The sequence below is a fragment of the Pan troglodytes genome, chromosome X (assembly GCF_028858775.2).
Source record: "Pan troglodytes isolate AG18354 chromosome X, NHGRI_mPanTro3-v2.0_pri, whole genome shotgun sequence".
NCBI lineage: Eukaryota > Metazoa > Chordata > Mammalia > Primates > Hominidae > Pan > Pan troglodytes.
The window spans coordinates 20,775,243-20,790,882 of record NC_072421.2 but is presented as its reverse complement, the minus strand read 5'-3'; the positions used below and the strand labels follow the sequence as shown (position 1 = coordinate 20,790,882).

Genomic DNA, 15,640 nt, shown 5'->3' with positions numbered 1-15,640 from the left:
GTTAGTTAAACCTCCTGAATTGTTCCTTAATTTTCTTTATTTTTCCATCTTTTATTTTCCATTTTTTCTATTTTCTGTGAAATTTCTTCAACCATCTTCCAACTCTTCTATTGACCTTTTTGTTTCTGCCATCGCTTTTCATTTCCTAGATTTTCTTGTTCTCTGATTATTTCATTAAAACATTTTTCAATTATGGAAAGTGTCAAACATTTAAGAAAGAGACAGAAGAATATAGTGAACCCCCTGTACCCTTCTCCCTGCTTCAGCATTTATCAACTCATGGCCAACCTTTTTTCATCAGTGTTCTCCTTCTTCTTCTCTTGATACTTTGAATGAAATCCCAGACACTATAGAATTTCTTTCATAAATATTTTAGTATATATCTCTAAAAGATAGACTCCTGGCTGGGTACGGTGGCTCACGCCTGTAATCCCAGCACTTTGGGAGGCCGAGGCGGGTGGATCATGAGGTCAGGAGTTTGAGACAAGCCTGGCCAACCTGGTGAAACCCCGTCTCTACTAAAAATACAAAAATTAGCTGGGTGTGGTGGCGGGCACCTGTAATCTCAGCTACTCAGGAGCCTGAGACAGGAGAATCGTTTGAACCCAGGAGGCGGAGGTTGCAGTGAGTCGAGATTACATCAATGCACTCCAGCCTGGGCGACGGGGCAAGACTCCATCTCAAAAAAAAGATAGACTCCTAAAAGAGATAGTTCAACTGTATTATCATACCTTAAAAATGAGCATAAAGATATCCAGTCTTTGTTCAAATTGCTAGTTGTCCCTACTATTAAAATTTATGTTTCTTTATGCAGTCTGTTTAAATTAGGATTCATACATATAAGGTCTCAACTTTGCAATTGGTTGATAATGTTTTTAAGTCTTTTCATCTATGAACTCTTTCTTCATTTCTTATCTTTTCCTTGTAGTTTATTTGTTGAGGATACTTGTTCCTTCCTCCACCCCACCACCCTTTTTAAACAAGAACAAGAAGCTTTAAAAAGGGTGAGGTGCCATATTATCTTTGCCCCCTCAGTGGACATAAATTACAAGATTGAGTTGTGTTGTGTGGTGTTTAAGTTATCTTCTGTTCCTCACATTGTCTCTGTTTCCCTTTATTCCATTTTTCTGTTTATTTTGATGTTTTTCATGTTTAGAGCCTTTCTCCAAATGCCTGGGGGTCTTTTGCTATCTTTTCTTTAAGAGTCAGGTGCTAGAAAGCTGATTGGAAAGATTTCAATGACAAGAATTTGCTTATTTTTCATTGGCTTCCTTTCCTTAGGCTTAGATTTTTAGCTTTCTCTGGTCTGCTTTGTTAGTTACCACTTGCACATCTTCTACTATTGCTTCCTGTCCTTGTGAGTTTATGCAGTTTTTCCATTATTGTCATTTCCATGGGGTTTTGGAAGAATGTAGAGAGTAAAATATCCATGTTTAACCAGAAGTCTCTTCCCATTTTAAAGTTCCTATTAATACGATAAATGGGGTCAAATACAAGTCAATAACATTAGATAAAGTTAATGGGGACTTCTGTCCTATTAAAGTGGTCTGTTTGTCTAAAAGGTTCTGTAAACTGCTTAAAAAGGTTTCTTAATGCATAGTCCTAGGAACATAAACAACATTTCTTCATTCTCAGGTTCAGTCAAGTAGGGCTTAAATCTAGTAACTACTCTAGAAGAAAAAATATTTCAGAGGAATCTAGTTGCTTTGCCAGCATGAGTCAGTATTAACCAATTCTATGTTGGGATTAGAAGTTGGCCTATATAAAACATGCCTTCTTCTGAATTAGTATATACTAATTAAAATTCCTCATGATAGGATGATTTAGAATTGTCACTAGGTCTTTACATAAGCAAAAGAAACGAGATTAGAATTATGACACAGGCCTACCTCAGACAAAATGAAGGAATTCTTTAGAGAAGGACTCTCACTGCTCATTTTCAGTTAAACAAGGTCTCATCAATGTTACATATAAGGAAATGTTGAAGAGAAAACTATCTCACAAAAAAATCATCTTGGTTCTAATCCCTCATTTTATAGAGGAGGAAACAGGAAATCCCTGAGCAATGAAATGATTTGACCAAGGTAGTTATGAGTTCATCTAGTTATTAGTATAGCCACTAAACTGTAGTTCTTGACTCCCAAATAATTGTTCTTTTCATTGTGGTAAAATAAGACAAGAGGGATATACAGTGCATTTATTGGTGGATATTTTTGATGCTTACTGAGCAGATGAGGTATTTTTAAGTGATAAGCCTTGTATACTTATTGAAAGAGGTAGGACTTTGGAACCCACCTTTAAGGTGATAGGAACTAATCCAAAATTGTATGGTAATAATGAGAAAAGGACAGATTTAGGCTAGACTAGAATAGAAATATCAGCAGGTATTGGTGATGAACTTCACTCACATAAAAAGTACAAAGGGCATATCAGGCTGGGCGTGGTGGCCCATGCCTGTAATCCCAGCACTTGGGGAGGCCAAGGCAGGCGGATCACCTGAGGTCAGGAGTTAGAGACCAGCCTGGCCAACATGGTGAAACCCCGTCTCTACTACAAATACAAAAATTAGCCAGGTATGGTAGCACAAGCCTGTAATCCCCGCTGCTCGGGAAGCTGAGGCAGAAGAATAACTTGAACCGTGGAGGGGGAGGTTGCAGCGAGCCGAAGTCACACCACTGCACTCCAGCCAGGGCGACAGCGATACCCTATCTCAAAAAAAAGGGGGCATATCAGATATAACAAGGAGAATACCAGAGTTGTAGCGATCGGGCAAGGTAATGAAATCAGAGATTGCTATTGAATTTGATATACTAACTGGACAGGTCAGTTAAAAGAGCTGCGTAGACATCAAGAGCAATTGATTCCTATTTCTGATTCGCCCATTTTCAGTCAGTGGTATGAAAATCTCCCAGTTGGGGATAGAAAACTGGTAGAATGGAAAAAATAGGGCATTTTTTAGCTGCTTTGTTTATTTTCCCCAGAGGTCTTATTTCTATATTTTAAATATCTGCAGTCACCCTAAACTGAAAATAAAACCAACTCAACTTTCTCCCTCCTCCAAAGATTATCCTATTCTTTCCATTTTCATGTTTCATATAACCATTCAGAGTACTTAGAATGTATTATAATCATTTATTTACCTGTCTGTCCTTCCCACTAGATCATGAGCTTCTTGAAGATTATCTTATTTGTATGTATATCCCTAGTGCATTGCACATACACTTTGCTCAGGAAATATTTGGTTGCTGAAAAAGAGCTTTGCTCACAGGGTCAAATATAAATTCATCTTGGCATTCCAACTTCTCAAGAATCTGGATCCTCCCCATTTCGCCTTGGCGCAGTAGTAAATCTCATTTGGTTCCTTCCTGTTTGTCATTCATGCCTTCACATCGTTGCTTGCACTGGGTACTCCATGCTTGGACTCTTGTTTTCTAGGGCCTATCCTTCCTACCCATCTAAATGCCACTCCAAAAGTCTTAAAGCTTGCTCCCTGACCCTACATCTTTCTTCTAGCCTTCCTATGCAAGTAAAACTGATCTTGCCCTTCTCTGAATCCTGCAGTACTCATTGCTGGTAGTAAATTGTTTTATCCCTTAATCATATTCATGGTGCTACTTTGCATATAATAACAATAGCTACCATTTAATTGAATATCTCATACATACCAGGCTCTAGGTACATACCTTATCTCAAATGGTCATATGCTCCTCAAAGCTACAGTAGTGTTATCCCCGTTGTGTAGCCGAAAGGTAACTGAGTCTCAAAGAATTTAAATAAGTATCTTGCTCGTGATTGTACAGATCTTGTGATGCTTAAGTTTTTTTCAAAAAAAAAAGATTACACAGATCTGAATTCATATCTTTCTGTCTAAACTCCAAAAAACATTTGCTCTTTCAGCTATACCACAGTATGTTCTCTCTCTCCCTCTTGCTTCCTTTCTTCTTCCCTCAAAATAGACCTCTTTGGATATAACTGTCCTTTACCCCATGTCTGCCTCATTTTAGGTATGCTTAGTGAATGTTTGTTGAGTTTAATTGATAGGACTGATGGAATGTTGAAACCTATTCATTTTTTATGTTTTACTATTTCATTAGGATGCCTTGTTTTTTAAAAGTTGCATGCTTTTTTGCCATTTTCCACGGCTGTGATTAAAATACTTGTGCATTTGATGTTAAAGCCAATACCTAATATTTTCTCTATATTTTTTCCAACTTAAAAGCATGGATTTTATAAATATATGCAACTTCCTTTGGTTATGTAATGTAGTAAAAGACATCATTATTGATTTTGTAAATTCAAGAATGATAAAACATTCACATTTTAATACACATAAGCAAAATTTTATTTAACATGGGCACCAAAAAGAATTTGTTTTGAAGATTATCTTTGAAAGATATTACAATGTAGCATACATACAATCTTTTATAGTTCGAGACCGAGTTCGGACAAAAATGGAACGTGATATCTTGGTAGAGGTTAATCATCCTTTTATTGTCAAGTTGCATTATGGTAAGTATGAGCCGTCTCCCACATCATCCCTTGACCTCATCCCTCAAAATCCCTGAGGACATTCAGATAAACTAATATAAATAAATATATATTTGTATGTGGTTAGCAGATCTATATAGTAATAAGTCATGAAAATTAAGCCGTTATTTCTTAGACAAACTTTAGAAGCTTTTATTGTTTAGTTTATGTTTTTTTAAAATATTATAAAGTTAGTTTCTGAGTGGTAGCCATAGGAACAGGTAATGATAATTATTGCTTTTTTATTATAATAATAATGAATAATAATATGCTAGCCTTTTGTAGCCTATATGTGTTAGCCAACCCTAAAGGCCAAAGAGATCCCTAATGTCAACATCCTAAAACCATTGTCACTGCTGTTCTTTTCCCCAAAGCCATATGCTTTTTCTCAGTGGGTAAAGGTGTGGTGATTCTTACTATGTGTAATTAAACCTAACCAACCCATATTTTTTTCTGTAGCTAGTGGCATGGTTTTTGTATGTTATTTCGTAGTTAAGTAAGTCTTTTTTTTTAGGAGTTTTTCTTATGTATCATGGGTTTAGAACTATTGTATTCCTGAGTGACTTGCCTGTTGAAAATCTAGTGATTCCATAATAAGAAACACTGTATTTAACATTTCCACATGGAAACTAAGATAAATCAGTGGTTTTCTTCTAAGTAAAAGTAAGTTTGGACATTTGATATAATTAATTTGTTAAAATATTCATTTATGAATGACCTAATGTAAACCTAAAAAAATTATGGTGGACTAAATGAAAATTTTCATTTCTTCATTCAGCTTTTCAAACTGAAGGGAAGTTGTATCTTATTTTGGATTTTCTCAGGGGAGGAGATTTGTTTACACGCTTATCCAAAGAGGTATATAATTAATCTCTATTTTTAGTCTATTTACATGCATCCTGTTTGAACTAAAGCTTTGTTATGTTTCAGTATTATGCTTACTGTATTTTCTCTAGTGGCACAAGATTCTGGAAGAATCAGACCCAAAAAGAGTTCTTTTCCTACCTTTTGAATTTATTCTGAAAGCAGGACTTTAAGTTGACAAATAAACAGTCTTTGTCTTAACCCTGCTTCTTTTATAGTTTTTTCCAGAAGCAATAATGTATCAACAAGATATCCTTAAACAATTAGTACTAGAAATTAAGCATGCATTTTAAAGATCACTTTTCATTTCTAAAATGTTACTGTCATGGGACAACAGTGGCACACCCTGAATATACTTAACAATAAAATGTAAAATTATTTCTCCCATAGTGCATAGTTAGTATTTAGTAAGTGATTGGTTGACTGATTAGATAATTTTGCTATTCCTTTCACGAATAAATTGTAAACAAAGCTATGTATAATTATCATATTTATAAAATTTTTAGGATATTTAAACTCTAGAGTGGAACTTTAAAAATTACAGACACAAAAAGAAAATAAATTTAGAAAAATTATTGTTTTATTTTAGGTGATGTTCACAGAAGAAGATGTCAAATTCTACTTGGCTGAACTTGCACTTGCTTTAGACCATCTACATAGCCTGGGAATAATTTATAGAGACTTAAAACCAGAAAAGTAAGGAATCATGCTACTAAGTTGAATACAATGTAATATGATTGTTTAGGAGATTATAAAAAATCAAGTGGCTTCATGAAACTCCCACAGTATTGCACTAGTGTGCCTGTGCTTCACATCTCTGCTAACACTGTAGTTTCATACTTTAAAAATCTCAGTTAATCAAAAAATACTGTTTTTGTGTGCATTCTTTGATTTTTTTTTTTTTAAGATGGAGTTTTGCTCTTGTTGCCCAGGCTGGAGTGCAGTGGCGCAATCTCAGCTCACTGCAATCTCCACCTCCCAGATTCAAGCAATTCTCCTGCCTTAGCCTCCCGAGTAGCTGGGATTACGGGCGCCTGCCAACACACCCAGCTAATTTTTGTATTTTTAGTAGAAACAGGGTTGCACCATGTTGGCCAGGCTGGTCTCGAACTCCTGACCTCAGGTGATCCACCTGACTCAGCCTCCCAAAGTATTGGGATTACAGGCGTGAGCCACCACAACCATCCCATTCTTTGATTTTTTAATGAGGTTGAAATCTGCATTCATTGGCAATTTGTATTTTTGTGTGAATTTTCTGCTCATGGCCTTTGTTCATTTTTCTTTCAGAGTGTTATTTTTGGTCTGGCATGGTGGCTCACACATGTAACCCGAGCACTTTGGGAGGCTGAATTGCATGAGCCCAGGAGTTGTAGACCAGTGTGGGCAACATGGCAAAACCCCATCTCTACAAAAAATTAGCTGGGCATGGTGGCACACGCCTGTAGTCCCGACTACTCAGGAGGCTGAGGCAGGAGGATTGCTTGAGCTTGGGGCATCGAGGCTGCAGTGAGCCAAGATCGCTCTGTTGCATCTCCAGCCTGGGCAACAGAGTGAGACCCTGTCTCAAAAAAAAAAAAAAAAAAAAGAAAATTTACATTTTTTCCAGTCTTTCAATTTTAACTTTATGTTGTTTAATTTATGCACGTTTTTTTCTTCAGGCAGATCTACCAATCTTCTTTTGTGATTTATTCTGACTCTCATTCTTAGGCTTTCCGCAGTTCTATGATCAGATATTTTCCTTCTAATTTTATAGTTTCTTTTTTTTTTTTTCTTTTAGCTCCATTGTTTAGAAATTTTTTGGCAGGAGGAATGGTATAAAGCTAATCCTTTCTTTCCCCCAAATACCATTTATTGAAAATTTTCTTCTCCATGTAATTTCAAATTTTAAGTGTGAATTGAGCAAATTTCCCACAGGTTGGATAATAACAGTCATCAAGAAGCGGATATTATTTAAATTGTACACACTTCCATTTTAATTTGTTGATGTTTATCTACCACTGAGTAAGAAAGTTTTTTTTTTTTCCTTTTATAAGCATATAAGCACGAGCCTTGCTCTACCAGGAATATTTTTAAACAGCTTTATTGAGTTGTAATTCATATATTATACAAGTCATTGCCTGGGTGCAGTGGATCACACCTGTAATCCCAGCACTTCGGGAGGCCAAGGCAGGCAGATCACTTGAGGTCAGGAGTTTGAGACCAGCCCGGCCAACATGGTGAAACCCCGTCTCTATTAAAAATACAAAACTTGGCCAGGCGTGGAGGCGCACACCTGTAATCCCAGCTACTGGGAGACTGAGGCAGGAGAATCGCTTGAATCCGGGAGGTGGAGGTTGCAGTGAGCCGAGATCGCGCCATTGCACTCCAGCCTGGGTGACAAGAGCGAAACTCAGTCTCAAAAAAAAAAAGTGTATAATTCATTGATTTTTAGTATATTCACAGAGTTGTACAACCATCATATTAAGAATTTTGAATATTTCTCTCGGATATGAACAGACACTTCTCAAAAGAAGACATTTATGTGGCAAACAAACATATGAAAGAAAAGCTCATCATCCCTGGTCATTAGAGAAATGCAAATCAAAACCACAATGAGATACCATCTCACGCCAGTTAGAATGGCGATCATTAAAAAGTCAGGAAACAACAGATGCTGGAGAGGATGTGGAGAAATAGTACCGCTTTTACACTGTTGGTGGGAGTGTTAATTAGTTCAACCATTGTGGAAGACAGTGTGGCGATTCCTCAAGGATCTAGAACCAGAAATACCGTTTGACCCAGCAATCCCATTACCATGTATATACCCAAACGATTATAAATCATTCTACTATAAAGACACATGCACACGTATGTTTATTGCAGCACTATTCACAATAGCAAAGACTTGGAACCAACCCAAATGCCTATCAATGATAGACTGGATAAAGAAAATGTGGCACATATACACCATGGAATACTGTGCAGCCATAAAAAAGGCTGAGTTCATGTCCTTTGCAGGGACATGGATGAAGCTGGAAACCATCATTCTCAGCGAACTAACACAGGAACAGAAAATCAAACACTGCATGTTCTCACTCATAAGTGGGAGTTGAACAATGAGAACACATGGACACAGGGAGGGGAACATCACACACCGGGGCCTGCCAGGAGTTAGGGGGCTAGGGGAGGGATAGCATTAGGAGAAATGCCTAATGTAAATGACAGGTTAATGGGTGCAGCAAACCACCATGGCATGTGTATACCTATGTAACAAACCTGCACGTTCTGCACATGTATCCTAGAACCTAAAGCATAATAAAAAAAAAAAAAAGTTAGTACAAAATTTAAATTCTGTATTAACACAGGAAGAGAGGAAATGCTCATCTGGAACTCTTCTAAGTGATCATTTAGAAATTGTTATGCTTTTATATTTTATGTTTTTTTTATTGTTTTTGGATAAGTTTCATATGGTTTTGTTTTTATTCCCCAAATAACTGCTGAGTTTTCCTGATTATTTTCCCAACTTATAACTATTGTGACACAAAATATAATTATTGGTGAGAATGAATATTCAAGCATATAGTCCTTAGAAAAATTACTATAAACATAAGATTAAACATTCATAAAAATGTGTGTTTTATACTATTTAATTGAATATATTTACCATAGACCATTGTATTGGCATTGGTCATAAAGTTACATTAAAGTTTGAGCCCTGTCTCAAGGCTTTAATAAGATCAGATGTAAATAAGATTGCTTATATTAAGATCTTAAACATACATGTCTAGATGATGCTATTAATTAGAAATAACACTTACTTGGTGAATTATACAAGTAAATACCATCATACAGAACTTGGGAGAAATTTAAATTTTTAGGCCAAATATTTTATGAACTGTTAAGGGTTTTTCAGATTCTTTTAAACTAGAACTCTGTTGTAATAAATATGACTAAAAATAATTAGTAACCATTGAAAAGGAATGTTGTTTATTGAGAGTGATACAGTTGACTTTTTCTTTCAAAGATACAGTATAAGCATGGTTATCTTAGAAGAATGCATTTGCTACAGAAGGCGTAACTAATGCCCTTTCAGCCATATTATCCTTTTTTCTTTCAGAATTACCGAGAATGACTTGAAGTTTTGTTTTTAGAACTGTTTTTCATGTATTCACTAGACGGGAGGATGATTTCTACAGTACCTAATAATGCCCTTTATACTCTCTAAATGTGTTGATCTCTTCATAATCAAGCAGAATCAATATTAATATTTTTCATAACAGGTGCTTGTGATAAAAGAAACTTGAAAAATATGTCCCTACTGAATTACCTTCAGTGGTAAACTTTGTTGTAATTATGTTTGCATTTATGAAATAGAAAGATTGGTAATATTTTTGTTATAGTAAAATTTTATAACAAAGTTTGACTTGCACATTTTTAGTTAAAATAAAAGTAAGGAAATGCCTATATTGTGGGATAGCTTTAAATATAAGTGAAACAGTTTATTGCTTGATCCCATACCTATCCAGAAATATTAGGTTGGTGCAAAAGCAATTGCAGTTTTTGCCATTACTTTTAATTACTTCTGCACCAACTTAACACAATTATTGGCTTACAGCTTAGTACTCTCTCCTTTCTGTAGCTCCTTGATTAATAGCATTACTCTCCACTCAAGTATCTGCTCAAGCCAGAAACCTGAGTGTCATTCTCCAGTTGTTCTTTATCATGACCCAGTGAGCTCACTAAATGCCCTTTATTTTCTCTGTAAATTTCTCTACCCTCCATGAATGTACACCATTTATGGTCTCCCTTGTCCTTGACAAGAAGCCCAAACTATTTGGAATGCCCTGTAGGCCCTTTGCAAACAGGCCTTATTCATTCAACATTTCTTGTTTGTACTGTACACTGCCAGACACTGAGCTATAAAGATGAATAAGGTCAAACCTTCTAGGAGCTCACAGTTTATTGGGGAAGAGAGAAAACCCAGGAGAATATGTATAGTGAAGGGAGGGGTCAATGAAAAACAAGGAGTATGGGGAAGGAGAAGAGGATTGTGTAGGTTGTGTCAGGAAAAAAAAAATAAGGAAACAATGATTGAGTCAGATACCTTTAAAATGACCAAGAGAGCTGGGCACGCAGTGGCTCACACCTTAGGGAGTAATCCCAGCACTTAGGGAGGCAGAAGCAAGAAGATAGCTTGAGCCCAGCAGTTCAAGACCTGCCTGGGCAACATAGTGAGACCCTATTCTCCACAAAAAGGAAAAAAAGGCAAAATAAAATAACCAAGAGAATGACATGTCTGATGTTTTTGAATTAAATGTGTGGACCCTCTGTCTATTAATGCAGGCACTAGGGGGTTTAGTCAAACTACGTCTGCAGAAAGGCATTAGAAAGAGCAGCTGGGAAGAGTACAGGTGATTTGATTCTTTTCCTAATAATTTTCAAGTGCCCCTGGCATATTAATACAAGTTTATGGCATTGCCTTTGGGCTTTGTTATAAATGTGTGTCCAAAAAATAATTTGTTCCTCCTTTGCCTTTGCCATCTTATTCACAGTCTAAAGCAATGTTTTAGAGTAAATGTGGTGATCTGATGCTTAAGGATGTAATTTCAGTCTTAGCTTCTATAAATCTCTATTTAGTGTTCTTAAAAGATTTTCTTTGTTTTTTTCAGTATACTTCTTGATGAAGAAGGTCACATCAAGTTAACAGGTAAAAAAAAAATCCTCGTTTTATTAAAATATTTTCTCCTACAATATATACTTTCCTTTAAGGTTGATTGTGGTACAAATATTGAGTAATACACTGTATTAAAATTAAAAACTTGTATTAGGGCCAGGCGTAGTGGCTCACCCCTGTAATCCCAGCATTCTGGGAGGCTGAGGCAGGTGGATCACTTGAGGTCGGGAATTCAAGACTAGCCTGGCTAACATGGTGAAACCCTGTTTCTACTTAAAATACAAAAAAATGAGCTGGGCATGGTGGTGCACGCCTGTAATCCCAGTTACTTGGGAGGCTGAGGCAGGAGAATCACTTGAACCCGGGAGGCAGAGGTTACAGTGAGCCAAGATGGCGTCACTGTACTCCAGCCTGGGTGACAGAGCGAGACTCTGTCTCAAAAAACAAACAAACAAAAAAAACTTGTATTAGAAATTTTAAATGATTAATGTCAGAACTCAAAGTTTAAAATTTACATGTGCAAATTTATGTAGGATATTTATGATATTTGTTTTGGCAGATTTCGGCCTAAGTAAAGAGTCTATTGACCATGAAAAGAAGGCATATTCTTTTTGTGGAACTGTGGAGTATATGGCTCCAGAAGTAGTTAATCGTCGAGGTCATACTCAGAGTGCTGACTGGTGGTCTTTTGGTGTGTTAATGGTAAGGTTTGAATTTGGGATTTTTTAGGGGGGAAGGAGATTGTTAAGTGAGGATCAGCAGTGAATGTTAAAGAAACTGGTGTTTTTATTTTCTTTATTTTATGCCATATGTAATAAATAACCAAGAAGCAGTATTGCATGCAGTATAGAAGGACTATGAAATCTGTTAGCTGCGTCTATCTCATCCTAATTTGAAAAGGCAAAAAAAAATATTACCATAGATTTCCTGCTAATAGTAACAATCTAAAGCATTAATGGTGTTTGGTCTTTTGGAGAAACTGGTCCAGAAATCTGTTAGTAAGTGACCCTTAAAATAAGTTCGTTTGGCCGAGTGCAGTGGCTCACACCTGTAATCCTAGCACTTTGGGAGGCTGAGGCGGGTAGATCACCTGACGTCAGGAGTTCAAGACCGGCATGGCCAACATGGCAAAACCCCATCTCCACTAAAAATACAAAAAGTAGCTGAGCAGGATGGCACACACCTCAGGAGGCTGAGGCTGGAGAATCGCTAGAACCTGGGAGGCAGAGGTTGCAGTGAGCCAAGATCATGCCATTGCACTCCAGCCTGGGCAACAGAGCGAGACTCTGTCTCAAAAAATATATAATAAGTTCTGCCGGGCGCGGTGGCTCACGCCTGTAATCCCAGCACTTTGGGAGGCCGAGGCAGGTGGATCACTTAAAGTCAGGAGTTCGAAACCAGCCTGGCCAACATGGTGAAACCCCGTTTCTACTAAAAATACAAAAATTAGGCTGGGCGTGGTGGCTCATGCCTGTAAGACCAGCCTGGACAACATGGTGAAACCCTGTCTCTACTACAACTACAAAAAATTAGCCAGGCATGGTGGCACACACCTGTAATCCCAGCTACTTGGGAGGCTAAGGCAGGAGAATCACTTGAACCCAGGAGACGGAGATTGCAGTGAGTGAAGATCGTGCCACTGCACTCCACCCTGGGTGACAGAGTAAGACTCCGTCTCAAAAAAAATAAATAAGTTCATATGAAATTGGCATATCTATCAAATTGTTCACATATCTACACTTTAAAATTGCCATTTGAAATGTGATTGATGAAACTGAGCATGGTGGCCCATGCCTCTAATCCCAGCACTTTGAGAGGCTGAGGTGGGAGAATTGCTTGAGCCCAGGAGATGGAAGCTTCAGTGAGCTGAGATTGCACCACTGGGCTCCAGCCTGGGCAACAGAGCCAGGCCCTGTCTCAAAAAAAAATAAAATAAAAATGTGATTGATTTCTACAAAAAAAAAAAACTGTATAGCTCAGTTGTTTTAGGAATTATCAAGAACTTCAGTAACGAATATGGTAGAAATAGAAAACACTTGTTATGTAGCGATTTTAGAATATTTGGTTATAATTAAAATGATGCTTTTTTTTTTACCTTCTGGCCTTCAGATTTTATATTTATTGACTAACACTTCTGATTATTTTGCCTTTCTGTAGTTTGAAATGCTTACTGGTACACTACCTTTCCAAGGAAAAGATCGAAAAGAAACAATGACTATGATTCTTAAGTAAGTACTCCCTTAATATAGATGTTTTGATGAGATTTTAAAATAAATGCTTCAGGCTGGGCGCTGTGGCTCATGCCTGTAATCCCAGCACTTTGGGAGGGCAAGGAAGACGGATCACTTGAGATCAGGAGTTTGAGACCAGCCTGGCCAACATGGTGAAACCCCATCTCTACTAAAAATACAAAACTTAGCCGGGCATGGTGGTACACACCTGTAGTCTCAGCTACTCAGGAGGCTGAGGCGGGAGAATCCCTTGAACCCGGGAGGTGGAGGTTGCAGTGAGCTGATATCACACCACTGCACTCCATCCTGGGCGACAGAGCGAGACTCTATCTCAAAAAAGTAAAATAAAATAAATGTTTCACACTAAAAAATGAGATTTTAGAGTGTTGGCTGTAGTATAAGAAATAACTAAGAAATTCATCAATATTACGTGGTTTGAATATGAACAGACTGTGTAGATTTAGAGTACTCATATTATCTTCATGTTAATAGTGAAATACTGAAAGCTTTACTTTTGGGATTTGTAATATGGCAAGGATGCCCATTATTTCACTTGTGTCCACATTGTCCTGGAAGTCCTAGCCAATATGGTAAGTCAAGCAAAAAAGTAAAGTATAAGGTTTAAAAAGAAGAAATAAAATTATCATTATTTAGATAACATGACTGTATCCATAGAAGATCCAGTCATCAGCCTGCACAACATAGCAAAACCCTATCTCTACAAAAAAATGCAAAAATTAGCCAGGCGTGTTGGTAAGCACCTGTAGTCCCAGCTACTTTGTGGGGTGGCAGATGGGGGCTAAGACAGGAGAATCATTTGAGCCCAGGAGCTTGAGGCTACAGTGAGCTGAGATGGTTCTACTGCACCCCAGCCTGGGTGACAGAGCAAAACCCTGTCTCAAAAAAGAAAAGAAAAGAAAAGAAAATCCAGTGATCATATAAATTCTTAGAATTAATAAGAGTTTAGCAAAGTTACTGGATACAAGGTCAATAAACAAAAATCTATTCTATGTCTCTATACTTGGAATAGAAAATGGAATTTTTATCCGGGCACAGTGGCTCACACCTGTAATCCCAGCACTTTGGCAGGCCGAGGCAGGCAGATCACCTGAGGTCCAGAGTTCGAGACCAGCCTGGCCAACATGGCGAAACCCTGTCTCTACTAAAAATAGAAAAAATTATTCGGGCATGGTAGCAGGTGCCTGTAATCCCAACTACTCGGGAGGCTGAGGCAGGAGAATCACTTGAACCCGGGAGGCAGAGGTTGCAGTGAGCCAAGATCATGCCACTGCACTCCAGCCTGGGCAATAAGAGTGAAATTCCATCTCAAAAAAAAAATGGAATTTTCAAAGAGGACAGTGTTTACAACAATGTAAAAATTCTCAGATACCTAGTGATAAATCTAGCAGAAGTTGTGTAAGACCTCTGTGCAAAAAAACCAGAAAATTTTATTTAAAGAAATTTTAAAAGACCAAAATAACTTGAAAGAATATACCATGTTCATGTTATGACAGACCCAGTGTTGTAAAGATAACATTTCTGTAGATCAGTGTTATCCACTAGAAATATAATGTGAACCAGCCAGGCATGGTGGCTCATGCCTATAATCCCACCACTTTGGGAGGCCGAAGTGGGCAGATTGCTTGAGCCCAGGAGTTTGAGACCAGCTTGGGCAACATGGCAAAACCCCATCTCTACAAAAATAAAAAATAAAAAAAATTAGCCAGATGTGGTGGCACGTGCCAGTAGTCCCAGCCGCTTGGGAGACTGAGGTGAGAGGATCACTTGAGCCTGGGAGGTCAAGACTGCAGTGAGCCCTGATCACACCACTACACTCCAACCTGAGCAACAGAGTGAAGAGCGAGGCCCTGTCTCAAAAAAAAGAAAAGAAAAGAAAAGAAAAGTAATGCGAACCACATACGTAATTTTAAGTTTTCTAGTACCTACATTTAAAAAAGTAAAAAGAGGCAGGTAATCCCAGCACTTTGGGAGGCCAAAGCGGGTGGATCACCTGAGGTCAGGAGTTCAAGACCAGCCTGGCCAACATGGCAAAACCCTGTCTCTACTAAAAATACAAAAATTAGCTGGGCGTGGTGGCACACACCTGTAATCCCAGCTACTTGGGAAGCTGAGGCAGGAGAATCACTTGAACCCGGGAGGCGGAGGTTGCAGTGAGCTAAGATCATGCCACTGCACTCCAGCCTGGGTGATGAATGAAATTCATCTCAAAAAATAAAAAAAATAAAAAAGTAAAAGGAAAGTTAATTGTAATATTTTATTTAACCCAGTGTACCCAAGATGTTATTTCAGCATGTAACCAATGTTAAAAATTGATTGAGGTATTTGTTGTAAACTAATTTTTTTC

General features: G+C 37.7%; 1 protein-coding gene across 16 annotated transcripts in view; it reads left to right on the top strand.

Moving 5' to 3' along the window:
• Window positions 1-15,640, top strand: part of RPS6KA3 (ribosomal protein S6 kinase A3) — a 117,721-nt gene that overhangs the window by 68,048 nt on the left and 34,033 nt on the right. For all 16 annotated transcript variants that reach the window (XM_063804053.1, XM_016942880.3, XM_063804054.1 and 13 more), the window contains 6 exons: window positions 4,429-4,509; window positions 5,306-5,385; window positions 5,981-6,087; window positions 11,040-11,077; window positions 11,604-11,746; window positions 13,202-13,272. In XM_063804053.1, the coding sequence (XP_063660123.1) occupies window positions 4,429-4,509; window positions 5,306-5,385; window positions 5,981-6,087; window positions 11,040-11,077; window positions 11,604-11,746; window positions 13,202-13,272 (520 nt within the window). The remainder of the gene's footprint in view (window positions 1-4,428; window positions 4,510-5,305; window positions 5,386-5,980; window positions 6,088-11,039; window positions 11,078-11,603; window positions 11,747-13,201; window positions 13,273-15,640) is intronic.